Raw genomic sequence first — 27758 nt, 5'->3', positions numbered from 1 at the left:
GGCTCAACCCCCGGATCCTGATGGGAGCTGGGTAACTCCTGGGCTCTGCTATGGGGTCCTGGGCAGGTTGTGGGAGGGCTTTGAGGCTTGGAAAATGCAGGTGTTGCTCTTGGAAAAAGTCATTTCCAAATCTTTTTGTCCCATCCTATGGGTAGGATGCTGGGAGTTTAAAGTCTGATATTGGAAATAGGTACAAAACCTGTCTGAGCTACCCTGGCTTGGTTGAGTTGCAGTGCTCACTTGATGTGAGTGGCTGGGGTCGGTGTTTGGTGGCTGTACCAGTGCACTGGTTTCAAGCTGGCCTCAGTTTCATCTGAAACCTCTGGTTGAGAACAGCTGACAGCTTTACAGATGGAGCAGCTTTCGGAATGTGTCATTGCTGGCACTTCAGTGCTTCGGCTGCAGTGTTATGCTGAACCTTGTTGTTTTCTAAGGAGCCGGGCAAAGGATGAGGATAGGTGAGCACTGCAGAGGAGGCTGGTGGAGCAGGAAGGTGAGGAGGTCAACAAGGGAGTGAACTGGCCCTAAAAGAAGGCTCTGGAGATAGAAATGCTCTCTCCTTTCAATCTTAAAGCTAGGACAAGCAGTGAACTACTTACAGAGTAACCCAGAGCAGGAAGAGTGAGACTGGCCTTGAGGTGGAGGCTGTGCTGGTAGATAAAAGCTCTGTTGTGTTCAGCGTTATCTCGGGCCTCTGTTTCAGCTTCACATTCTTGGAATTGCTGCAGTGCTTGTCTGGATAGGCCCACAGCATCTCCTCTGCACTGTGCCTCACCTCCTCCAGCAGCAGGGGCAGGAAACCCTCCTGCAAACAATGCTGGTGGAAGGGATGGTCTGTCCTTCAGCAGCACTGAGCACAGCTGGCTGCAAACAGAACACAAACATTGCTAGCATTAAGGCAGCTTTGCTTTGTCTAACGTGCCTGACCTAGGATGCATGTTGGTTTATAAGTTCCCTTCCAAAGGAGCTGTTCTGAGCATGGCGTGTCCGTATCCAGTGCTGTTATGAGGTTAGGAGGTGTTGCAACAGGACTGGTGATTAGCAGAACCCCCTTGTCTGTTGTTTCATCAGGGTGAAGTGCTTTGTTCAAGTGGTGACTGCTTCTTTTGCTTTCAACCTGAAAGACTCCAGCTCCAGTTCCCTGGTCTGAGTGTCAGGGTGGTGGTTTGCAAGCAATACCACAGCAGCTTTCAGGCTGTCACCTGCAGTTCTGCCTGCAGTCAACAGGAAAGAATGGATGTGAATGGCTTTAAAGCAAAGGCTGGTGTATTCCTATTGGACTACACAGAGGGTGCCTGTACGATGAATGGTCAGTCTCAACAGCAAATACAAATAGATTTTATTTTGACAGAATTTCTCACAAAGGGTACATAGGATATTACTGTGCCAAACCTGACTTGTAATGCACGGGCAGTCCTGTCCCTATGTCCTGTCCCTACTTTCTTGAGCTCTTGGTCTAATTAAAAATAGGAAGACGCTAGCTAGTTTAAAAAACCAGAACCTGCAAAAAGGCCCATTGATAACCAAGTGTAAACAAGGCAGAGTGAGTGAACCAAAGGGGTTTCGTGTTGTGATGAATCTAATTGCAAGCTTTGACTTGAGAAGGAAGCTCACGCGTCTCTCCATTATCCCTGGCAGATAAACTAATAGGACTGCTATTCTTGATTCTACAGCAAAACAAATTAACACAAAGCAAGCAATTAAGAGCAATGAAGAGATTCATTCCAGGATTCCCCTTAGGTGTGACAAGAAACTGGCCACAACAGAGACGAAATGGAGAAGTTATTCCTCCCACTTTGGTTCGATTTATTTTGTATGCTATCCATCCATACACCTGTTATATACATTTGATGAACCTGCCACAAAGCATTAAAGCACGACATGCCTATTTTTGCAGGCATCTGCATTTTGAATCTAATCCAGTCTCTACAGATCAGCAGCGACCCAACTCGGAGCTCTATAAAAATGCAGATGTCTGATCACTGCACATAAGGGAGAGCAAAAACGTTCACTTCTAAGGGAACGTGGCTCAAATCTTCAGATTGGAAGAAAAAAAGTCCCTGGAAGAGCTAGCTGTGTAGGGATGTCTGTAATGGATATTGTAAACTCATTATGTATAGTAAAATCCAAGCCTACAGGCTTTTGCTTTGTGGAGGTCAGTAGTAAGGATGCTTGGGAGCACTTACTGTGTCTCGCATTATTACACCTTGCAGCACGGTGCCTTGAGCTGTTGGCAGATTTGACAGACTTACTGGAGTACCTGGAGTGCTGTATACAGGTGAAGGAAATGCCCTGCACCCTCAGATGTATTTATAATAGGGCTTTTGCAGCTAGGCAGTTTTCCAACCAGTACAATTAGTGATTGAGAACAGCTACACTTCTGAACCATGAATGTGGTTTAATTAAAACGACCTATCGGTATATGCAATCACAAGAGGAAGCTTACGTGGCAGGAAACACAAAACACAAAGACAATGCTATTTGTTCCACAGTTCTCTCTGAGGCTAGAAAACCTGTCAACTTTGAAAGCCCTAGAAATACGTTGCACTGGTTTAGAAACCATCTACTTGGCATAGGACCACATTTGTTTTTGCACACAAACATTTCATACAGCTCCTTATTTCCATGTTAAGCATTCTGCATTTCTTTGCCAATCTTGTAGCTGAGGATTTTGTTCCAGTCGATCTTGGTGCGGGTGACGGGCAGCTGCCGGCGTAAGGCTTTGAAAGTGGTGTCTGACATAGTCTGGTAGTTCTCACTGATTGCTGTCTGCAAGAGCAAGTAGATTCAGTTAGAACAGCACTGAGCTACTCAGAAAAGGCACAACTGTTAAAGCCACTAAGCCTTCTCCTACAAGGGGAACGCAGACCGTAACACTACAACCAACTCAATAATGCAGTTACAAGTGTGTGTGCAAGTGAAGGGATTCTACTGAGCTCTCCTGTATGTAGCACTGTCCCCTTGAGGTGCCTCACTGACTTATCAAGTCTCTTTCCAGCATACAGGATGGGATCAAGTAAAAAGCTCCCACGCTTTTCAGCACGTAACCCTTTAAAATAACTATACAGCAAACTTGATGCTAGATTCAGTCAGAAACAAAATCTGAGGTCAACTTTCATTTAACTGTAGATGGAGATTGAGATGATTCCAATGTATTTAACAACCACTCATCTTTTTCTTACCTGATACTCATTTTCTGCGTTTTCTATGATCTTAATGAATTCCTTAGCTGTCTGAACATCGCTCTGCAAAGAGGAAAAAAAACAATTTGCATGTTTAAAAGTAACATTTTTTAACGGATGTCCTCTCAAATGAGAGGCTGAGTACAGACACAGAGCATAACATGAGATGGAAGCTGCTGATGTTTGTAGCTGGTTCCTTCTGCTCACTACAGTGGAGCTCAAGAAACCAGTCCGAGCTTGTGCTTGAAACTGAAACAGGACTCACCCTTGTGAGCAAAAGGCATGTAGACCTTCATGGTATAGAAGAGGGATTTTTGACTACTGCTCCCCCTGCTGTGCTACAGGGCTACTTATTTTTCCCTGAGTATATTGACTTGGTTTCCATAGCATGTATATAGAAAGGTGTATTCCTTCCTCTTTGTTACACTCTTAAGATAAGCTGTCCAATGGAGATCGTACTTTCCAATACTGTCTTATTTTAAGCAATCAAGAGCTTGTGTTTTTCATACAACCGAGGAAAAAGCCCTACAACTACACTGACTGATCACCCTTAAATTAAACTAAATGGAATGCGGTTATACAACCGTAACCCTCATGATATGCTTAAGAAATAAAAGGGCTGCTTTATCTTTGAAAATGTTTTGGCACACTTACTGAAACCTGTACGGAGTCCTGGATATCTTTGTGACTAACCAGCTGAACATTACCATCTTCATAATAATGAACCTAAACAAAGACAAAACACAGGTTATCATTAATCCTCATTTTTATAATCCCTAGAGCCCCCAGATGCTACCAGAATAAATCAGAATAGGTTTTAGCCTGATAAAGTCAAACACTTGGAGGTATATAGGACAATGCTATACAATAAATCATGGGCCAGGCTGTAGACAGTGTCCAAAACAATGAAGTTTTAGGAATTAATTTCTTGAACTGTATAGCTTAGTAATACCTTGACTCTAGAAAAACACTTGCTGAATTTCAGCATCTCTTTTTGAGCAAATGCAACAGTTTATGGCAAACAGTTTTTCCTGTTATTGCCAGACAATGCAGCTCACCTGGATTTTGAGCACTGCAGCCACCTGAGCTGTTGGTGGTGTGATGGTAAACTTCCATTCTGATCTCCAGCGACCATTCCTAGAAACAGGTGAAGCACGAAAACTGTATTTGCAGTAAGTGCTAACAAAGATAAAAGCTAAATTAACGTGAGCAATGATGTCCTGTTGCTCTGTGATCAGTATTGGAGTGCTCTGTATGCCAATGAACTCAATTTCTGAAGTGCAGTAGAAGCAAGTAGAGGAAGCGTTTATTTGAAGTACAGTAATGGAAGAAAGTGCTGTTTAATCAGTCTTACCAGAAATTTTTGGGCTGGAACTGATGGCTCTCAATACAGGCAATAATTGTCTGCTGTCCATCTATAGATTTACCATAAACCTGTATTTCAGGAAAAAAAAAAGAGTTAAATCAGCCCAAGAGCTGACAAAAACCACTTGCAATTTCTGCTCTTGGCAGTGCTGTGGACGTTTCCTATTGTGGTATCTCACTTGGAATGTGTACCACTAGTTACATTGTCCAGTACTTCCACTTGCAGTTAAGTGCAAATAATGCCTCCTATTCTTTAATAGCAGGTGTTAAGGTACTTGAAAGTCATTAATATGAACAATAGGGTCCAATAAATCTTCACCACTATGTGCATACCAAGATTATTTGAACCCTTTTTGAATTTATTCCAAAATTAGCCAAAAACACCAATGAAGACAGAACTGCCCAGCACAAAATCCACTCTAAGTACTGAATGACACACAGCAAAGATCTTCAGTGAAACAAGATGGATACTCAACAGTGCAGAAGCCATTGGGGTAATGATCTTTCACATAAGCTCTCAGCGCACTGTCACAGGCATCTCTCCATTGTTTTAAAGCTGATTCTGTGTCCTCAGGCTGAGGGTCGCCAGCTTCTTTCCTTAAGTGATCAAACTTGAAGGAGATTTTGTTTCTTGGGTCTAAAAATCTGCCATTACCCAGATCGCCGTGTTCTGTGATTAAGACCTGAAAAATAAGAAACAAAAATCAAAATATATATAAACATGAGACCGCAGGAAAAAATAACACTGAGAATTCACCAGTAGGAACTGTGAGCATGCAGTAATGTAAGGAGTTAAAGTAATCTTTAATCATTCATCCTTGAACTGGAATTCCAATGACTTCAGTGTAGAGCTTTACCGAACAATGAATTAGTCACCATGTAGTAACAGACAATGCTCTAAGAAAAGATTTTGCCTCTGCCCACAAGAACAACAGTTTGGTAATGCAAGGATGATGTGGGGGAAGAAGAAAAGATGATAATTTGCAGATAAAAAGAAAATCATAGAGATCCTGATAAAACAAAATAGTTATTGCTTATGTGTAGTAACAGAAATCTTGAGTGTAAAGCTTTTCCTTACCTGATCATCATACCCTTCTATCTTCACCGGAGTGAACTGATCCATGTTATACTGTGCAAATGCACTGTTAAGAATTAAGAGCATGAAATTTAGCTGTACATATATTCATATTCTTTTAGTAATAAGCACACGGTGTGACTCATACTACAGGGAAAAATTGCAACTTGCAAATAATCCACACATTGATAGCTGTAATAACCTGGGTCTAAAGCCAGGCTTATTCAGTGATCATGAAAGTACAGAGTTCAAAAGTAGAACAGAAGGGAGCCTGAGGGAAAATGAGCAAGCTGATGCAAAACAGGCAGCAAGGTAAACAAATATGAGTAGACTAATGTTTACAACAATTTTCTTCTGTCAAGACCTGCTGACGGATGTGTCACACAGATCTAAATAAAACATCAGAAGCCCTTTATGCATAGCATGTAGACACCTTCTGATGTGACTGCACAAGTAAACAAGACGTTCTCAAAGCATTTATTTGAAGGCAGCTTGTTTTTTATGCTCCGGCTGAGGACTACTCAGAATTTCAGGCTTCACTTGCTCACCAAATCACATTTCAACGAGATCAGCCATTCTTGCTGCTGCAGAATTAGCCTTTTTGGCAGAGTGCCTTCCTGTCTGTTATAAATGGCCTCTACACCACAAATTCCAATTTAAGCCTTTTAAAAAGAACTAGCCATGCCTTTCATTATATATTTCGGTGGGGGATAAGGAACTACAGCAGACTGCTCTCAATAAAACAAATGGCTTCCTTTGTTTCAGGATGACGGGTGTAAGTCAAATTACCACCACAGAGAGGCATACTCTTTATGGTATGTTTGAAACATGAATACTTACTGTGCTGCTCCTTCCCTGAGAAGATTGTCGTTGTTAAGCAATAACCGGACATCTGGAGATGAGAACGTTTAAGTTATTGGGTTTTTTGATCAAATGTTTCTCTATTTTACAACTGTACAAATATAAACGTTGGTGATTAAATTCCTTTTATTACGGGTAAGTAGTCACAGAATGGCAGCATGCTTTTCACAACTTCTACTTGACCTTAAAAGCAATTTATGGCAGCCTCATATAGTGGATGAGATGTGGATAAAATGTTACTGATGGATTTTCTTTACTTACCATTGAATACTTCATTAAATTCTCCAGGAGGGGCATGAGTGATGAATTTTGCAGCTATACGCACCTGTTAAGACAAAAACCATTTACTGAATTCAGGCATACTGCAACCTACTCTGAAGCAATTAAACAAAACCCCCCAAATCTGATGATAATACTAATGATAGGATTCAGGGAGAAATCCAGGTGAGTGTTTTCAAAGTGGAAACCATCAGTCTCATAAGGCGAGAGAATTTTTTCAGTGCAAAGAGCAGCAAGAAGAGCAAACTCCACATGGGTAACTGTGAATGCGTTCAGCCTTCCCATGACTGTTTACCTCTCTGTACAGAGTTGCAAGTGTGTATCTGTGTATCCATTACACAAGCATTTAGCATGATGTTCTGTGCAGGGACATAAAGCATATGTACTCAAACTGTTATACCCTAAACCTATCCAGAAACAGTGTAGGAAACCTGTTTAACCTCACTCTGACTTATGGATTTGTTGCTGACTTTGTCAGGAGCTGAACAGGGATTCATTACAGGATGTCCTGGTTTCTTGTTATCGATGTCAAGCTATGATTTCAGGAGTTATTGTCTGTTTGAAGTCTGTAGTTAACGAAAAGAACTGGATCTGCTCCATGCAGTGTACCAGCTTTTCTGGCATGGTTTTCTCAAGGATTACTGGCCACCTTTCTCTGGCACATTACTCTTTCCCTTATCCTGCAACAGTCTTTTATTGGAAACTGCAGCACAGTCCAGCCATGAGTCGTCACTGTAAGGAAAGAATTAAGGCATCTGGAACTGTGATACAATAAATAAGAGAAAAGGTCAACTGGAAGGAAAATACCCAAATAGCTGTAAACTCTGAGGCTGTAAAACCAAAAGCAGTTTATATCAATGTAAAACCATTTTCTCGTGATTTCCTGCTTTTAAATAAGGCTGATAAGTATATTACAATCTTAGCAATCTCGTTCTTATTGTGTGAAACTTTTCACTGTCCAAAGAACTGTAATTGGGATGTGCTGCTTCACAACCTTGTTAGGCTTCGCTGTTGGAAGCTCGGATGGTGACGAAGATAACCCAGCAGTAATTAAGAGGGATGCTTCTGTTTTGTATCCTCTGTGGATTTCACTGACAGACAGCCCTGAAGGGTTGAAACACTCTGGAAATGATACCATGCGCTTTACTAAGGAAGTGCAAGTGTAAGCATTGGTACAGCTGTATCAGAATGCACTAAAGCATTTGCAGATACAGTACTTGGAGCTCATGTACCTCTTCATGCCAAGATCCATTTCAGTGGGAGGACTGCACTAGAATGTGAGCTGCAAATTAACTTTCTGGGTGAACAGATTACTTTTTACAAGGTGCTCAACATATGGAAAAACCCCCCTAAAAGCCATCAAAATTACTCTCTGTACACATAAGGAACAATGCTGTAGCTGCAGAACTGTGCTCTGTATGGTCTAAAAGGACCATGGTTTTTGGAAGTGGACTTATAGGTCCCAATAAATATTGCAGGAGGGACTTTTAGTCTTCCACATTCTTCTGCCTTGGAAGGATGTGTAAAATTCAATCAACACAGAAGGGACTTTGCATTTCCATTACGTGTCCTCACAAAACCAGCCGCAAAGCAAACGCTGCCACAGAAAACCACTCAGTGGTTTAAAGCAGCCCTTGCATCGATTCTGTTGTGGAGCAATAAAGTAAAAAGCATTTAAATCAAACCATTGAAATCAGGAGCAGAGTGCGAGAAGCAGACAGTAGAGAACTTAATCCTAAATGCCACGCATTTGAATCACTATTACTTATCGTTTTTAGGGCTGGTTTGTTTCAGTGCACTGTCAGCACAGTGGCAGGAAGTTCTTTTGCAGAAGCACTAAAATAAGGCTTTCTGCAAGCTGCCCCACTTCCTGCCCATCGCTGCCATTTCAGGTAGCTCTGCAGCAAGCTAATGACACTGACTTCCTTATTCCAAAATGGGGAGAGTTGCTGATAGAGAAACTGCCCATCACTGCAGCAGGTCTGGCTCCTGAGCCCTGGCTTTCCACAAGTAAGGCTTATAAGGTTGGGAAGTATGAGGGTACAAGTGAATTTTACCATTTAATTGTTGGTTTCTTTGTTTATTAAATGGATGCTGTAATAAAGCTCTGCTGCGTGTTTCTTAGAATTCATTATCGTTTTCTACCAGCACAAGGCACGGAGCTACTTAGATTGACTCAAACCTGCCTGTGCTGGGACATGCAGTCAAACAAAGGTTCCAGTTTCAAGTGAAATCCTATCTGCTTGGACAAATGAACTGCTGGGGCACACGCAGTGCAAGATGCATCCATCTGAAAGCGCCGTGAAGGAGCCACAGAATAGAGAGGAAAGAGGAATAAAGGTCCCATTTTCATTTCAAATGCAGTGATTTCCATCATAGCAGCACTGGAGAGATTGCCATGTGAATTCTGCCCTGAAATGTTCGTTCTGGTGCTGCTGGGATCTAACACACTGATGGCCGAATCGATCCATAAGGCCCTGCCGGCCTCCTTCACCACGGGGCTGCTGTCATTAAGCACAACCAGACAGCTGGAGAGGGAAAGAAAAGCGACTCCGTGCTCACCGAATGTTGACATCCCAGAGCAGAATTTCAAGAACCAACGCAAAAAAACCCCCCACATGCGATAGTTTTACCATAGCAGCTGTGGGAAAGAAACGGCCATAGGCTGCCGTTGTAGCAACTCAGCCGGCAATTTTCCCACGTTCATATGCCAAAGGAACACTCTATTCTTCTCCTCTTTCCAATACGAGCCTTTCTCTCCACATCCCGTCCCCTCAGCTCCGCACCAAAGCAATGCGGGAGAGGAGAGAGCGTGTGGGAACGGAACGGGGATCCCAGCGCTGCTAACTGAATGGGCCCGGGGAAAGGGAGGAGCCGAGGGGCAGCCCCTGCCCGTTGTGGGGCTCCCTGCGTCCCACGGCGCTGGGCTGGGCCGACCAGGAGGCAGCAGGGGGCCCGCGGGGCGGGGGCGGCCGCTCCCTACCTTCTCCTCGTCCGACACCCGGTCCTCGAAGTCGGCCATTTTGGCAGCTCTAGGCCCGGCCCGGCCCCGCGCGGAGCATGCCGGGAATCCCGCACCGGGCGCCGTCGCCTAGGCAGGACCGGAAGAGCATTCCGCGCCATCTTGATTGTGGGCAGACGCCACGTGGCTGCCATCTTAGAAATGGGCGAAGTCGGGAGAGCTGAACCCGCTGGCCCGCGAGGCTGGAGCCGGAGCGACAGCGAGAGCTCGGGGCCGCAGCCTGGGGAGAAGCCTGGGGAGGGGGATACTTATATGGAGGGAGGCCGCTTCTGAGCTTCGAGCTCCGCGGCGAGACCCCATCCGGCTCCGCCCGCCCGCCCCGCCCCTTCCCGGTATCCCCCGCGCTGGTCATGGCGGACGGCTGCGGGACCGGGAGGGAGCCGCCATGCCCCGGGGTGGCCGCGGCGCTGCGGCGCTGGGAGCAGCTGAGGCGGCGGGCGGCGGCACCGTGGGCCCGTGGGCTGCTGGCCGTGGCCGCCGGGCTCGGGCTCTTCTATACGGCGCTGCGGGTGCCGCTGCGGCTACGGGACGGCCTGGCGGCCGGTGAGGCGGGCGGGGAACGGGGCGGTGTAGCCCGGCGGGCTTCGGGGCCTCCAGGCCGGGCCTTGTCCCACACGGGCCTTGTCACCCCCCCGGCACTGCGTTGTCCTCGGGCTGTGGTTAACCCTCGGTCAGCGTAGGGAGAGAATTGCGTTTCCTCGTGTGTCTTAATGGAGATCAGGGCAGCATCTTGCGTAACGGATTTAGGTTAAGATGAAATATGGCCCTAAAAGGACGCGTTGCTGCCCGGTGCCATCAGGCGGTTGTTATGTGACGTTCATATTTTGGGTCGTGTAAGTAGCGAGCTGTCACAGGAAGACATTCAGGCAAATAGAGCTCTAATAAAGCAGTATTATCCATGAGGCCCCAAGGATAATCTTGCACTATGTGTGTGATTTTTCAGGCGGTGTTGTTCAATAAAACTCCTTTTTGTGTCTTTCAGTTCTGCTCGTTAAGTCTTGGTTTTTCTGTCTCCCAACAGTGACTGTGTTCTTAAGCACTTTGACTCCAAAGTTCTACTTTGCCCTCACAGTGACCTCATCCTTTATATCCGGACTGATCTTTGTAAGTAGGCAGCTCTTCTGTTTTCCTTTTATTCCCTGCCTTTTCAGCACCTCTGAGATCGTTTCATTGAAGGTGAATGGCGTAGACTTCTGTGGTCAGACTCTAGAGGGTGCCTTTGCACTGGGAAGGAGCTTGTTATTTAGTATCCTTCCATACGTATTCTATATACCTTTTAACTGTGTGTCTTGCCCAGGCTTAGGGCAAGTAGATTGCATCTGTTTTAAGGGTTGTTTTGAGGAGGTGTGTGTCTGTTTGTATACACATGTGTATACATGCATAAATATATAAACACTTCAAAATATACATGCAAAGACAGCGGTGGAAAGAAACTACTGAGATGTTTCTCTCTTGGAAAGTAGGGAGTTTAACTTCCTACAGTAGTATTTTGGTGCTTTGTGCATGTATTGAGGTATAAATATCTTATTGTCTGTAGTGTAACAATAAGAACTGGGGAGAGAAGAACATAACGAGAGTAAAACTTAACTTTTTTCCATCTTTCCCATGTTGTGTGGGTAATCCTGCGTGACAAGACAATCCTGAAATAGATAATTACCATTGATTTCTAGGTAGATACATTCTGTCTGTAATCATTTGCAAGGGGATGTCCTTTCTCTGTGCAGTTTTCACTCCATCCCCGGTGTTTATGTCGGAAGGATGTTGCCTAAGGAAATGTTGAGTGCTTTCTTTTTCCCCTCCCATAACAGGTATTTGAATGGTGGCACTTCCGAAAATATGGCACGTCCTTCATTGAGCAGGTATCTGTGAGTCACCTGAGGCCACTCATTGGTGGCGTGGAAAACAACCCTCCAGCACCAGCAGCGTTCTCAGCTGGAGAGAATGAGGCCAACAGGCAGAACATGCCAGGTGATTGCTAACATGTCCCTACAGTTTGCATTCAGCTTGAAGCTTTCAAATGATTTCAGGGAGTTTACCGTGCACTATTGCTTGTAATAACTGGAGAAAGACCTCCATCCTATGATGCTAATAATGATACAGTGAGTTAATTGATCTAAACCATTAATCATTTATTCCCTTAGGAAATAGATTACACGTTCAGCTAAAACTGTTTCAGTAACTTTAGATCCAGTTGGATAAATATAAATAAATTGGCTTTTAAAATTAAAGTAGTGTTTTCATAACTGCATTTGAAACTCAAAGCAATGTTGTTTAACTCAAAAAGTACTTCTTTTTTTCAGAATGCAAGATGTGGCGAAATCCTCTTAATCTTTTCAGAGGGGCAGAATATAGCAGGTATTAACTGCCTTACTTTCCATTGCATGTTGTCAGAATTAACTGGGAGCCTACGCATGGCTTCACTGCAGAGCTTGTACTGGTTGTACTGGGAAATGGCCCAGCCCTGCAAGGTTACAGGGGTGATTGATGCCAGTCCTGTGTTTAAAAGGCACCTATCCAAGCTTTGACAGTCTTAATGTTAAGAATGCAAATATTATTGTAAATATCTTTTTTTTTGAGAGTAAAGTAGGAGAAAAATATTCCCGGAATTATTTTCCTCTTCTCCTCCATGCAAGTCCTGGTCTTACAGCTGTTACTGTTTTATTCCGAGATTGAGACAGTGATTCTGAATCTTAAGTCTCTCCTCTGAGAAGATGCAGCTGTATTGTAAGTCTCCGTGTTAGTTTGTTTCTTGAGAAGGAAGTTGACAAGGACTGCAGGATCAGAAAGATAGTTTTTCCTTGTGCAACCTGTTAAGATTATGGAATAGTAATGCAAGAAAACTGATAAGCAGCTCCTGACTTCTATTAATAGAACTTTTCTGCACTACTGTGTTAAACACATCAGATATCTTCTTTGGCATCAGCATTACCATTTTACTGACATCTCTCCCGTTTAAGATACATGTGGGTGACTGGGAAAGAGCCTCTTACCTACTATGACATGAATTTGTCTGCTCAAGATCATCAGAACTTTTTCACGTGTGATACAGATGCCCTTCGGCCTTCAGATACAGGTACCTGTACTCTGTATGCATAAGATACGTAACAGTTGGGGTGTGTAAAACAGGTTTATTTAATGTCATGTCAAATATGAATTAGCCTTTCTGTACCACATTGGAGGTTTAATGTGTGGATTTGGGAATGAGATTTTTTTTCACCTTGTGCTTTACTAAAGGCTCTCAGGATCCTGACATATTATAATAATTCACCTAAAGAAAGAGATAACAATAATGAACGGCATAATACTGAAAACATGGGCTGTTTCCCCAACAACCAGTGAAGTGATCTCATTTCAACCTTACAAACGGTGCCATCTCTGTTATTTTGCCTTTGTGTTTCATATGTTTAGTGAAGAAACTGTTCTTTACCTGGCTATTGTCAGACTGGCTCCTAGCTGTTACCAATTTGTCACATTCCGGAAGCATTACTTGTCAGCTCGTTGTGACATTTTTGCTATGAATTACATATTTCACAAGTGGAGTGTATTGTCTCTCTTGTTAAGCCAAGACTAATATTTTGTTTCCAAAAGAAAATTCAAACATTTTTCCACGTTATTCTTGCTGGACAGCAGAAAGTTTTGTTCCAAAAGAAACATGTATAGATTCTTCAGTTCTCTTATCGTGCTTTGAGATAGGCCAGATATGTGATTCCATGAACGTAAAGTTCTGGAGTTATTTCAGAGCTGTTATTTAGTGTGAAAGCTGTTACTTCAGCACAGATAATGGCAGCTCTAAGTATGCTGTCTGTCTTCTGCTAGAAGCTGACTTCTAGTTTGGGATTCCCATTTTTCCCTGGTGGAAGCATTCCATCAGAATTTCACTTCTATTTCCAACTAAGGGAAAGGTTTAGAGATGCTGCATTCCATTGGTTTGCTCTTCATCTGACTATGATTTTGAAATCAAACCGTGATTCAGATTACCCCTCTGAGTGGGAAGAAGGCACCGTTTTTGTTTCCTACAACACTTTCTAATAAGGTGATGACTATCGTGTATATTGAATTGGCTTGTCGTGTGGCATTGTCACTGGAATGTACTCTGTAAATTTAAAAGGATGTTGTTTAAGCCTTGATGATCTGATAGTTATCTGAACACTAAAGTATTTCATAGATATGTGCAACGCAGATCTTCACTCCATCGCTGTTTTCTTGGAGATTCTGTTTGAAAGCATCAATTATAATTCTGTGCAGGTCTGTGCAAGAACCCCTGTGTTTAACAATTACTCCTGCCAAGCTTTCAAGAAGTCTTGGGAAATGTTTCCAAAAGCTGTAGTACTTTAGAAATTGTACATCTGTCTGGTTATGTAAGCTGTCTTTGCTTCTCAGTGTAGGAGTTTTCAAATGGTCAGTGAATAATCTTCCTGATGGCGTTGCTATCTTAAATCAAATCTGTGACACAGTGAGAAGTTGCAAGATTGTGCTCCTTTCGATAGAAACTCTTGCTGACATTAAAACATTCATTTCCTTGGAACGGTTACACAGCAAAGAGGTATTTGCAAACACGAGTGAATGTTAACACGGATCTGAGGCATGGGCAGCCTGTATTGCCTCACTTGTTCTGGTTTGCTAGCAGGTGTTTGCCTGCTCCTCTGTATCTCACCAGTCTTTATGTGTTTTTGCAACAGTTATGCAGAAAGCGTGGCGAGAGAGAAACCCTCAAGCCCGGATTAAAGCAGCATATCAAGCTTTAGAGTTGAACAACGAGTAAGTTTAGGTTATGGACTCCTTTGCTTTATTTCTAGTCTGAAAGATTAAATGGAGTGAAGCTGAGCTGTTTGTTTCTTATTCCAGTAATGGCTAGCAAATTGTCAATATTATTGAAGGTTCACGTATGTGAAAGCTTCTTGTTTCTGGTTCTTCTGTACTTGTTCAAAAATAGGGTCCTTTGTCCCTCAGAATGATGCATGGCTTTTTGCTTTGTTACAGTTGTGCCACTGCGTATGTTCTTCTCGCAGAGGAAGAAGCAACAACTATTGTAGATGCTGAGAGGTATTTTAAGCAGGCTTTGAAAGCAGGAGAGATGGTTTACAGGAAGTCTCAGAACTGCCATTCCCAAAGTCCCCAGCACGAAGCACAGCTAAGTAAGTGCTTTTAAATCAAAGAAACACTTATTTTTATGTGAGCAGAAGTGTAAAATCCAAGTTAGAATTAGTGATTCTGGTTTGATTTACAGTGTATTGAAGCGCCTCTTACTGTCTTAGTATGCTTATGCATGGTGTGCTGTATGATCTGTTGTAGTACCTGGATAAATCTAGGAGGTGGCAGCTGTGCTGTGTATTCACTGTAGGTTGTCTTCTGAGGCCTGATGCATTGTGTTTTGGAAAGTGTGTCTCCCTTAAAAAAGGGAGAGAAAGAATTGAAACTGGTTAGTCTATTGTTCTTGTTTCTTTTCTTCAGGAAGAGACACAAATGTGCTGGTCTATGTGAAAAGAAGGCTGGCTATGTGTGCAAGAAAGCTTGGAAGAATTCGAGAATCAGTAAAAATGATGAGAGATGTAAGTAATCAGAAAAGAACTGAGTGACTGCTGTCTCTCTTGTCCAGTTTGCTTTGTGCTGGCTTTTCAACTACTCTATTGGAGGAGGGATTCGAGTGAGTTTCTATATGTGCCTAATTCATTTCTCTTTACTGATTTTTCAGTTAATGAAAGAGTTCCCACTTCTCAGCATGCTGAATATTCATGAAAACCTCCTGGAGGCATTACTGGAGTTACAGGCTTATGCAGATGTCCAGGCAGTTTTAGCTAAGTATGATGGTAAGTGATACCTGTTGGGAAATATTGGTGGGTTTGTATAAGCATATAGGTGAAGTGGACAAGGTTTGCCTGTCTAGAAGCAGATGTCTGCCCAGTATCTCATCTCTTTGACTACATTCTTATAATCACCAATGAATAGGTACTTCCAGACTGTGGGCTGTATATTTCTTTTTAATGGTGAGCTCAAATTTAGTCAAGCTGTAAGCCGGTACACACTTTCTAAGTTAACTCTAATTCATAAAGTGATCTTGGAGCTCACTTTGCCTCAGCTCAAGGATTATTTTAATTTCTTAATCTCTTCTGCATCCGTGACTATGCCTGATTTCATCAGCCTTTCTCAGTTAGTGCATGGCCCCCTGTGTAATTGATGTAAATGGCTGAACAAGGTAGTCTCCCCTTCTGCTGTATTGCAGGCTTGGCTTCATAGTTCTGTAATGCTGAGGTTGCTTGTCAGAGATTGTTAGTGACATACAGGCATACTTCTTACCAGAGATTAGTGGTATACAAGCTTTTGTCCATTAATTGGCAGCAGTTTGCTTTCACTTTCCATCTGAATTAATACATTTCAGGTGTTGTACAAGTCTAGATTAAAGCTAATAAAACGTAAACTTCCTTCATAGCTTCAGGGAATTAAAAATATCACGTTCTTGCCAAAATCCCTCGCCTGTTATATGTGGCCACCCCAAGTGCAAGCTCCTTTTATTTGATCATCTCTGTTCTTCTGTGTGGATTCTTATTAATTTAACAAAATCATTTGCTTTTTTTTCTCCTGGTGCTTCATTGTTAACATCTGAGATTGTGACACTTCCTTAAGAAAAGGTTTCTGATATTTTTTTTGTTCCTAAGCATCTGGAAAAATGAGCATGAGCTTCAAACTCTCTGTAGCCTCCCTGTGTTTTGCTTGGTACGACAGCCAGACTTCTAGTAAGTGATGGACAAGCCTAGGATGGGATTTACAAAAAAAAAGCAAGAGCCATCTGACTATACACAACATGGTATTTGGGAATTAGACCCCAGACTTTGTCTGCTTTTAAAGTAAACTTGTACTGTGGAGTGCTATCCTTCCAATCTATAATTGTCAGCTCAAACTTAGCCTTGCGTGTTCTACAAAACCTATAACTAATAGATTTTTTTTTTTCCCCCCACTATGTAACTGGAAAAGAATGGAAGTTGCATTTTCTGTAAGAATTTGTCTACCTGTCTGTAATGTAATTCTTTGGTCAGCTTTTAGATGGTCTGTCCGTTTTTGGTGAAACTTTGTGTTAATGTTACAAAATTAGGCAAAGTTTAAAAGCTTGTTTTAAATCTTCCGGAGTTAATAGAGGAAAAACGCTCTGTTCCTAAGCGTACATTTATATACGCACTTCTCTTTGAGTTCAGTTGCAGTGTTTTGTTATGTTTTAGTCACTTTACTGCCTAACTGCAGCTCTGGGTTTTTAATCTGACACTGAAGAGTGACCAGAAAGACGGCTGTGCAAAGAGATTCAGCGTTTCTAGACAGAGGTGGAATATTCTGGATGTTATGTTTATTGTATGGTGCACCGAAATCAAAAGTCTTTAAGCTCAAAGGAGGTTGATTGAAAAGGTTTGCCTTGCCTTAAAATCTTACAGCTTGGTTATTTTATCACAGATATCAGTCTTCCAAAATCAGCAGCGATATGTTACACAGCAGCCCTGTTAAAAGCCAGAGCTGTTTCAGAAAGGTAAGAAAGCACATCTGTGAAACAATGGTTGGTTGCTAATCTCTAGTTAAGCTTTAAAAAATGGATTTAAAAGATCAAGACCCAACGTGTAATATATTTCAGGTTATGCATATTTATGTATATGTTTAGTTATGTATAGTTAACTATATAGTTAGGTATGGCGAAACATAATTTAAAGTTTCTTTTAGGAATCTATAGAGTTAACACGGGTGAAGATGTTTCTGGAAAGCCCACACACACATGTACCTCTGTATAATCTTGTTTCAGTCTTGCCTGTGGCATTCAGCAGCTCTTTGCTTTGTGGATTGGGTGCTAGGTGATAGCGGTGGTTTATTGGCATTGCACTTGGATTCCGGTCTGTTTCCGTGGCTGATTCCAGCTTCACCTCCCCCTAGCTGGTGTCCTATCAATCTCATGAAAGATACGGGTGCTCAGTCACCCTGGGAGGTCGACATGAAGTTTGCAAAAAGTTTAACATATCTTTGCCTTGTGGGCTTGGATGACAGTCAAGATACTTAAACTAGCATGAACATTTGCCTCCGTGAAACAAATCAGTCACTTTTAATGAACTTCAAGCATAAAAGCCAATAAACACCTGGTTAGTGTTTATTATTTATTAGTTCTGTTCAGCATGAATTTTTCCCCTTCAGGTTCTCCCCAGAAACTGCCTTCAAAAGAGGGCTTAGTACAGCAGAAATAAATGCTGTGGAAGCAATTCATAGAGCTGTGGAATTTAACCCTCATGTTCCAAAGGTAAGAGGGTTTTATTTTCTATTGGACCACATTATTGTTTTCTCAAAGTAGTCCTTTGATATTAACATATTGTTTGAGCCCCGTATTTTCTTCACGTTGATGTTCACTGTGGCCTTTGACTTATTAAACAGTAGAGTTTTTTTTTGGTAATAGGTTGTGTTTGAACAGTTTTGATTTAAAACAGAAAAACCCTCAAAATGATCCAGCTTGTTGGAAACTCCACTAATGCCTTTCTATGGATCCCTTCTTAGATGAGGATAAATAATTAGCAAATGTAAGATTAGACACTTAAAATCCCTGTAGCCAAATTAAGTTTCCAAACCATAACTACTCAAAATGCTTCTTTGTGTTATGCTTAGAAGCCAGGCTCTGCTTAGTATAGATCTGCCATCATTGATTTTCCTCATTTTTAAATGACAGTAAGACTCAGTACTGCTGTGTGATGTAATTTAATATCTTGAAGTGTCCGAGATAAGGATTTCACTGAGCACAGTGTGGAAATAGAATTCTATACTGCAGTTTACCGTCCTGGTGTTGGTGATGCATTCAGTTTGAAACCTTGAATGCAAAAGGTTTGCTTAGGTCTGGACCTAATCCTCTACAAATGATCATGGAGTCCGAGTGACTATCGCTATGAAGGCTCAAATTATCCAACCCCTCTATTCTGTCTGCCTGTCCAATCCAATAGAATGTGCACTGGGGAAGCTAATTGCTGGGAGAAATTGCTGCTTGTTTGCATGACTGATCAAGAGAGTAGCAAGTTCATTTCAGACAGTCTCAGACAGACTTTTCTTTTGCCTCTGCCTTTAGGGGAAGAAGATTATAACGCATTAGCGTTATCTGGAAGTTGTTTTAATTTTGTTTGTCCTTCAGTTGTTTCAGGAGTCCCGTATACCTTAGTGAGATACCATGTCAGAAATCTATTTGCAGACAGTAGTTCTGCAGGCATTCATGGAAACTGATGCCAGGTTTCAGTCATTTGATCATCTCTTCCGATTCTGAGCTTAGCCATGTTTTTTTCATGACTCTTTCAAATTAAAACGTTGCCTTCAAGCACTGCTTCATTGGGCTGCATGGCAGAGTTTTATTGCGTGCAGCGGTCTAATGGGGAAGGGAATCTGCTTTGGGAATCTGCTTGTTGAATCTGCAGTCTGTTATGTCCCGTAGTTTAACATTAAATAAATGTCTAACATAGAAATTTCTGGTATCCAACAAAAGCCGTTTTCTTTATGCATTTTGTGTAAGGAAAACTGTTTCTCTCTGCTCTGAGCTTTACTATTATGTTTTTTGTTTGTAAGTGAGGAGATGGTTTTACAGTGCTAGGAAAAGGCTGCTGTGGGGGTACTGCGGCAGTGCATGCAGCGGGGCTCCATCACAACTGCTGTGTTTGCACTCAAAGTAGTTCCTACAGCTGAAAACTGGGCGCAGGAGAGAGCATGAGGAGTCAGGTCAGAGGTCAGATATCTGAGACCATTTTCCCACAGCAGCCCTGTGTGAGTGATCCTTTACTGTGTTAAAAAAATAAAAAAATAAAAAAAATTGAAGAGGATTAGAGAGGATTAGCAAGAATATTACCCTCCAGAGTGTGGGCCCAAGGCACTAAGAGAAGAACCTAGCCAGGCAGTAAATGTGCTTTATTTGGCCGGGGCACAACCCCTACTACATTCCTTCAAGAATCTGAATGGGAAAAGTTAAGTCCTCAAACTAGATTAGTAAATAATCTCATAGTTTGTGGCATCTGCTGAAATAAATCGGTGAGCAAGCTGCATTCTTACACTTTGGGAGACAGTCAAAGGAATCACTAGCTACAGTGATCAAAGATGTGGATTAGCTTTGGCTGTTATTGAATGAGATCCTATATGCTGGGGGAGAACAACTCACAAGTAAATAATAGAGCTGGAACTATCACTTGGTTCTTTTAAAAAGGACTCCTCTGTTTTTAAAAGCAAAATTCAAAGGGAATACCTCTCTTTAGTTTTTCAGTATACAGTGAAGAAGCAAAACTGTGTCCCATGTATCAAGGAAAGGTTTAAGTTATTAAGTCTCATGTTATTTGACTCTTCTGTGCATCACACATTCTGCTGATGTATGGGGAAAGTTCACATTGGAGACGCTTGATGATAGCTTCACAAAACCAGGTTAAATTTGGGTTTTCCTGTGTTTGGTGGGTTATCTTCATGTGATTAGCATACCAGTGCTTCCTGTCTTATACTTGGGGTACTTATACATATTTAGTGTTCTACACTGAAACTTGCAGGAATGAAATGATGAACAAAAATACCAATGTTTTCTTTTTATTAGCCTGAACTTGTAGTTCCTGTGGCGTTATACCACAAGAATGTGGTTTTTCTTTTATAGTTTATTTCATGAAGATGCTTTTTTCTTTCTTTCCTTCTTGGTATTTTGTGTGTGAGAACCCCAGTCTGAGCCTTATACTCAGTGCTTTTCACTTCCCATGCCAGTGGATGCTACCTGTGCTGTGTGGGGACTGGGCTGTTTTACCAGCACATGGAAGGTGATCTCTATGGTGCTCAGCTGCCCCTCAATTGATCCCCTTCACTGTTAGAAACCATTTTGGAATATTCTGTGTAACCAGGTGTGTGCTTTCTCCTTTCACTTTCAGTATTTACTGGAGATGAAAAGCTTAGTCCTACCTCCAGAGCATATCCTGAAACGAGGGGACAGTGAGGCAGTAGCGTATGCTTTTTTCCATCTCCAGCACTGGAAGAGAATAGAAGGGGCTCTACATCTGCTGCACTGTACGTGGGAAGGCAGTAAGTATCTCTTTTCATTTTCTTTCCTGTGCAGTAGCGTAACATCTTTGCCTTTATTCACCTCAGTCTCCTTTATTCACCTGCTCTCGGTCTGGTTTAGGTTCAGATCTAATGTCACTTCCTCTTTTTTTTAGCATTTAGGATGATCCCATACCCATTAGAGAAAGGTCACCTTTTCTATCCCTATCCAAGTTGCACGGAAACAGCAGACAGAGAACTGTTGCCAAGTAAGTGGTTTGTAAGCAGTAATAATAAAACATAACCTAAGGACATGTTCAATTTGTGGTGTTCTGTATTTATCTTAGTATGTTTTTGAGTTAGAGCTTCTCATGAAGGGGTTTCAGCTATTTGTTGATGTCTGTCCCCAAATGATCCTAAAATATCTCACAGGTGTGTAGGGTAAACATTAGTTTCATTCTTCAAATTGCTTTTTTAAAGAAGTAATGGATTTGATAACTGTTGTAGAAGAGTTGTTTCCTTTTTGCAATGAGTCTTCTCCAAATGTTCAGTACTTTGAGTTCAATTATGGAGATATGAGCCTACAAGCTTTATTCCCTTGGTGAGGCGACCTGAAAATAAGCCATTAATACCTGTGCCCATCATTCTTAGGAAAATAACATTAATTTAGATTAGAATTGTGCTCTTAATTGTGCATTTAATACAATTCCTCTGAGGGTAAACTTCTACATTGTGGATAAACACAAGTCCCACAGAAAGAGGAAAGAGCTACTGCAAAAGCAGCAGCAGACCCACTGAGACCACAGCTGTGGAAAGAAAACCTTCACATACGCGTTTCTATTTAAAAACCCGAAGTTATATTTAAAATGTGTAATTTAAATTTGCCCCCAGACTGCTTTAAATTACTCATTTCTCACTTATGCAGGATATTGCAGAAGGAATTCCTCAGTTAGTGACTAACCCTAAATTGTAGACTTCCCAGCATAATTAAACACCAACACATGCAGATATTTCAACACAATCATTCACGCATTCCTGTTATGTTTAAAGTATCAAACTACCCATAAATAAAACCATCTTAACACTTTTATTGCAGCACTTCCTCAACAAACCTTGATATTTCATTTGAAATAGATAAATTTTCAAAGGTTACGTTGACCAAATTAATGAGTCAAAACTCCTGGACTGAGCTCTGACTGTTAACAGCCCCCAAATGGCTGTGAACATACAGAAGTGTCTCTCATTGTCCTTATATATTCTGGATTTGATTCTAGCGTACCAATAAAGGAAAAGCTACTGCAAAAAGACTTCTTTCCATTTCTTACCCTTTCCTAAGTTAGACTCTGTTTTTTTTTTACCTTATGTATCTCCTTGTTTTAAAATCCAGCTGACTTTCTGCATTGTATGAGAGTGTAATAGTTTTCCATAGCAGGATTTCTTCGATTTCTCAGCAAAGAGTAGGTTTTGAAGCTTTCTTTTTTCCCCTTAGATTTAAACAATCAGCTCTTGAAGAAATATGCAGCCCTTTCATAATTACTTATGTCTATAGAAACTGCTTCATTGGATAGAAGTCAGAGCTGCAGGTATTCTTGGCCAGAAGTAATTGCACATTCACCAAACAGATCCTCAGCTAGTAACCAGTTGTAGTGTCTTGAGTGCTGAAAGCTCCATATGCCAGCCCCTCAGCCTTGCTAATCACCTTCTTTTGATTTTGTTACCATAGATTGGAAATTGCAAGGAACTGCTATGTGGAGAATTTATAACCTCGTCCTGGTGCTGTTTTCTTTGAGGTCTGCTCTGTCAGCTGCTCTGAAAAATTTACAGTAGTCTGCCAACCAGAAATCTTTGAAAAGTATTGAGGACCTACTTTGCATGTGTATATAACATGGTGCTTGTTTTGTGCACACTGAGCTGCTTGGTCTTACAGGAAAGGTAGATCTGCTCCTCTCTCCGGATAACAGAATTAGGTTGAGAACACCTGGATGGTTGAAATAGACCTAATAGTCAAAGTTACAGCTTGCGAGTTGTGCAACTCTTCCCTCCATTCAATTAAAAGTTATCAAAAGTTCAGCCTGATGAAATGCTTCAGAAGTAAATCTCGTGCAAGTGAAAAAGAAGGTTGGGAAGAGCAGGCTATGATGGCTGGCAGTAATTAAGGCGAGCTTTTAACGTGAGGAGAAAACCTTAGAGAAGTTTGGATAAAATGCTTTACTTAATACATTGTGCTGCAAATAGCCTCAAGACTGAATGTATGCCTACTGTAAGTCTGGAGTGGAGCATAAGGCTATGCAAATCATTTAGGAAATTACCCTTGATTATTAAGTGCCAATATTCTTCTTCTTTTCAGCGTTTCATGAAGTCTCCGTTTACCCTCAGAAGGAGCTCCCCTTTTTCATTCATTTCACAGCAGGCCTGTGTTCCTTTTCGGCAGTGCTTGCACTCCTCACACACCAGTTCCCTGAGCTGATGGTTGTTTTTGCTAAAGCTGTAAGTATGGTCTCTGCCATTTCTAGTTTAACAGTGTTTCCCACACACAGCAGCTATAAACATCAGTGTGTTATCAATGTTGTTTTTCTCCTAGAACCAAAACATAACATCACACCACTCTAAAGAAAATAATTCCAGCCCAGCTGAAACTAAGACACACTGAACTCTCAATTAATTGTTTTTTCAATCCTTGATAGTCAAAATTAGAGGGTGAAAGAGGTTCTGCTTCCTTGCTGTTTCAATACAGCAGGTAATGGAGACCTAGGACATAAGCCCTTTCTCTTAAGAATACATTGCTCCTAAAAATGTTGGATTTACTTTATTTATTCCAGTCCACAATGCCCAAATCACGCAGGTCTGAGAATGGGGCCTCAATTTCCACACTGTTCTGTTGATCTTTATGTTGGAAAATGTAGTCGGACATGCCAGTGACAAATTTCATTGCTGCTCATAATTGGCTGGGTTCATAGTAACCAGGGTCTAACTATCTGCTTGATTAATTCTGTAAGGACTGCATTAGCAAAGTTGTATGATTTCCAAAGAGATACAAGGTCAAATGTTATGCTAACAAAGAATTGCTTGGTGAAGTTCTCTCTGCTGGGTTTCTTGAACCAAAAAAAAAAGACTTTGTACAAGTTAGTTGGCTTTGTATAATGGCATTCTGAATGGCAAGTGACACGTCCAAGTGTGGGGGGAAAGAAATCAGTGTTTGGCCATTTGGCAGCGTGTTTATTTCACTGTCTTTAGGGAAGGGTATAGATAGTGTCTGCTCAGCAGAAAAGATGATCAAGGAGCTTGCATATCACCATGTAATTCCTCCCACCAGGTGACAGTGATCACTGGCACTGACAAAGGGCTTCTTGCCACTTTAGTCTTCTAGTTGAGCACTGCAAAAAGTGGAAATTACATTGTTAGATAAACAGACAAGAAGTGAATTTTGTATTAAACTCTTGAGATTGACAGCTGAGAAGGACATTCTGTCTTCCAGCATCCTGCTGTTTTTGACAGAATTGATGCTCAATTCCATTCATGCCCCAATATTCTTGCTTATGTTAATTATTAGATTATTGTTCTCTTGATCCTATTCCTGATGTTCTCAGGACCACTCAGAAAGCCCGTAAGAAACAATGATATTTCAATATTGAACTCAAACTTTCAGTGGTATTCCTGGATTGCTTCAGATCCTTTCTAAGTTATCTCTATATTTAATAGAAGTAATGCTGTGATGAATGCCAAGATTTCATGAAACATTAGCACAGAATCATCTCTCTTGTGCTTTGGAGGAATGTGGCATTAGCATGTCGATGAATTTTCATAGCATGGTTGGAACCATTTAGGTTGGAAAAGACCTTTATATGAGATAATAAAGTTCCAAAGATGGAACTTCACCATCTAAAGGTGGTAGATACCTGGCGTGCCTCAGCCGTAGTGAAGAAGTGGCCCCAAATAGATTTCCAGCAAATCTAAAGCAGAGATTTGGGAATGGCAGTTGTAAAGAATTGTGTGCATGGGTTTTATTTTTTCTACTGTAATTCTCTAAATTACTTATAATGACTTATAAATATGACTCATTGAATTGCATTTCTGTTACTTCTTGAACTGCTGTTTCCTACGGTTGAACCTAATACGCCTCTGTATGAACTGTTTGCCTCCAAACAGCTTTAAGGAGTCGAATACCTTTCTATTGACTTTAAAAGTTGGAGTTTACATATTTTCATTTGTTAGTGCTTGAGTTTGTTTCCTCCATAATAAATCACAGGGTAAACCTTGGCAAATTGCTAAAAATGTTCCAAGTGGCCAAAAATCACAGTGAAGCATTTACTGGTTCCAATGTATACAATCTAATACACCATCAACAAAAGGCTTTAGCCCTGGCACCTACTCTGGTTCAGCTCCCTTTGAAACTGATGGCAGTCTTTCCATTGTATTCCCTGGTCCTGGATCAGGCACCGAAGGGAACTTGGTTGTGTTTTATACAGGTGGAAGGGCTTGTGGATGTGCTTAGCATTTACTCATCTTGTTAGTGGCAACCCTAGCTTCATTTGTTCTCTTGCAAGACTAGTTTTTAACATCCTTCAACTGGAGGAAGAGAGGGTAAGATGTGCTGCGTGAGTCAGTTTGGGCGATGCCAGCAGAACATGAAGGGGCAGAGAGGTGGAGGATTTGGATAACTGTGTATCGTTTGGCAAAAGTGATGCCACACAACAGCCTGTCCAAAGTCACTGAGAAATCTGCTTTCAGGAAAGCTGCAGATGCTGCAGATTCTCTTGTCAGAAGTTCCTCACCATGGCTGACGTCCTTACCTTCAAAACAGATCAATCCCAGGCTTGAAGTCTTAACCTTTTTTGCCAGTACATGCTACTGGAATAGACCAGTGTTAGTTAAAGTACTGAAAAAATACTGCAGCAGTGTTCTGGTATCCTACTAAAAGCACGTTCTTGCTCTGGGAGTTGGACAAAATCCGAAGACAATCCATGTTCCAAAGTATTTTGATATGGTTTGCTTGATATTTTCGCAACAAAGAAAGAATTCATGGGACTTAAATGAAAAAAAAATTGGCTAATTTGGACGATAGCGAGATAAGGAGAAAACATTTTTCATTCTGTGCAGCTCCCCTTTAGAGGATTCCTCTCTGTTCTGCTGATAGCAGCCATCTCAAGGCAGGATACAGGACTAAGCAGAGCCCAGTCTGGCAAGTCCTGCTTTCTATGACACTGCTTTACTTTCCGAACAAATCCCCCTACCACTTTCCCCAAAGCTCATTAAGTGAGACTGGAGAATTAACTTTTTAGCCAGCTGCTGAACTTTTCATATTTATAAACACTTGAGTCTTTTGCTTATCTAAGAGAAAATGTGTATAGTTTGGAGATGTGCACTTCCCTGCCAATGTGCAATGAGTGGTTCTACACTTCATAGCAAAAAAAAAAAGCCTGAAGTTTCCTGTCACAGCCGAGTGTCGATGCCAAGGGCAAAGGTTCCTTGCCTCACTAATCTACATCTTAACTCATGCACTTAATGTGAAGGTGCCACACGCACGCAGGCAGTGAAGAAGCTAGCTGCAATGAAAAGCTCCTGCGCTGTTGTCAATGTTATGTTTTAAAAGCCTTTTTAATGTAATATTTGAGGTTATGATAGAAGCCAGGAGGGCCGAAGTAAAACTCTCAAAGTAAATGAGTCCTGTCACTGCTGCCTCATGGAAAGAGGGTTTGCGTGAGGATAACTCAGGTCCTGGTTAGCAGGGGAGGGTGGCCGTGGGGGTGTTAAGAAGGTGCAGGGTGGGGGTTGCATCATTTGTTTTAGCTTAATCTCTGTTTCTGGAACTGTTTAGATGGCATCTGTGGATCCTGTCTGAAGAATGGGCTGCTCTTGCTGGGTTGTCTTTTTTAACACATTTTGAATCGGTGACCTATAAATAATCAGTGTCTGAATCCCCAACTAAATGCACCACCCCCATCCCCAACGTGCTTCACACTGGTGTAGTGTGGAGAAAGGCTGTTCTAACACGTGCTGCTTGTGCCTAGGTGCTGCGAGTGCTGTGGCCTGTGAGTGCCCCCAGCGTGCTGGCATCTGGCTGAGCCCCATCGTGCCCTGGTGAGTCACACCGTGCCCTGCTCACACAGCACAAGTTTGAGGCTCTCTTTTGTGTCTTTTTGTCCCCCATCCTTGTTATTGCCTCAGCAGATTTAAGAAGGCTCAGCCTTTCTGCCTCCCTTTACTGATGCCTGTAATTAAAGTGCCACAGGTGTTAAGTGCTCAAATGTGGTTTGATTCTCTGCTTTCTTTCTTCATATCTTAAACCTATAACATGAAGTTGATTTTGAAACTTGAGCTCACTTGTTGTCATCGCTGTGTTGTTGTTGTTGTTTTTTTCCAGTTCTTTGGGACTCTCCTTTTATCCTTTGCTGTGGAAACATTGAGATCCTCACGTTGTCCAGTCTCTGGCACCAGCTGAGTGCAGCATGCCTCCCAGAGGGTTTGATTGCATTGTTCCCAATGCGTCCTGGCAGCACCCCAAACATGGCTGGCTGACACCTGGCTGTGGGAGGCAGTGAAGAAAGCTGCGCTATTCAGACAGCTGTCCTTTGTAGGCTGCTGTGTTGGTAATGGTGCTTCATGTTTGAGTTCCTTCTTTGGCCCTAGAGTCTGTAATCATCTAAGCAAATAGTTTTCACGGAGCAGCAACCTCACTGCTCTCTTAATCACTTGTACAAGGTAATAACTTCTGTAAGAAATGTGAGAGTGTAAGTTGGGCAGATGCTTTGAGTGTTGATACTTCCTTCTCAGCTGCAGATGCACCGGATAACTGGCTTTGGTTTAATTTTGTAAGTCTTTTTCAAAACATTTGTTAAGAGCAAAGTATGGTTTTGCTTTCTTTATTAAAAGGTTGCTTCTTAACATGTGGAGTTTGTTGAATTCTTAAGCGCCTGTTTGAATATAGACGATAGCATGCAGAGATTTATTTCTTCTGTATCCCGTAAGTTTGCATTACACG

General features: G+C 41.8%; 2 protein-coding genes across 2 annotated transcripts; one reads left to right on the top strand and one right to left on the bottom strand.

Moving 5' to 3' along the window:
• Positions 1-1316: 1316 nt before the first annotated feature.
• On the bottom strand, positions 1317-9815 carry CAPZA1 (capping actin protein of muscle Z-line subunit alpha 1). The gene is made up of 10 exons (XM_072356349.1): positions 9746-9815; positions 6745-6808; positions 6463-6514; positions 5626-5689; positions 5024-5230; positions 4537-4616; positions 4241-4319; positions 3837-3908; positions 3183-3245; positions 1317-2769 (listed from the first exon to the last, which is right to left on the bottom strand). Exons 1-10 carry the CDS (start codon positions 9782-9784, stop codon positions 2629-2631), a joined length of 861 nt encoding a protein of 286 aa, XP_072212450.1. The 5' UTR covers positions 9785-9815; the 3' UTR covers positions 1317-2628.
• Positions 9816-9925: 110 nt separating this feature from the next.
• On the top strand, positions 9926-27661 carry ST7L (suppression of tumorigenicity 7 like). The gene is given in 17 exon segments (XM_072356346.1): positions 9926-10022; positions 10025-10327; positions 10806-10888; positions 11593-11752; positions 12085-12139; positions 12742-12857; positions 14464-14542; positions 14765-14919; positions 15236-15333; positions 15477-15591; positions 17222-17294; positions 17945-18047; positions 20671-20821; positions 20956-21048; positions 23127-23266; positions 26788-26857; positions 27141-27661. Coding segments are annotated over 16 exon segments (1875 nt in total). The 3' UTR covers positions 26842-26857; positions 27141-27661.
• The last annotated feature ends 97 nt before the right edge of the window (positions 27662-27758 follow it).

The sequence above is a fragment of the Excalfactoria chinensis genome, chromosome 23 (genome assembly GCF_039878825.1).
Source record: "Excalfactoria chinensis isolate bCotChi1 chromosome 23, bCotChi1.hap2, whole genome shotgun sequence".
Lineage (NCBI taxonomy): Eukaryota > Metazoa > Chordata > Aves > Galliformes > Phasianidae > Excalfactoria > Excalfactoria chinensis.
This window is presented reverse-complemented; position numbering and strand designations above follow the sequence as displayed.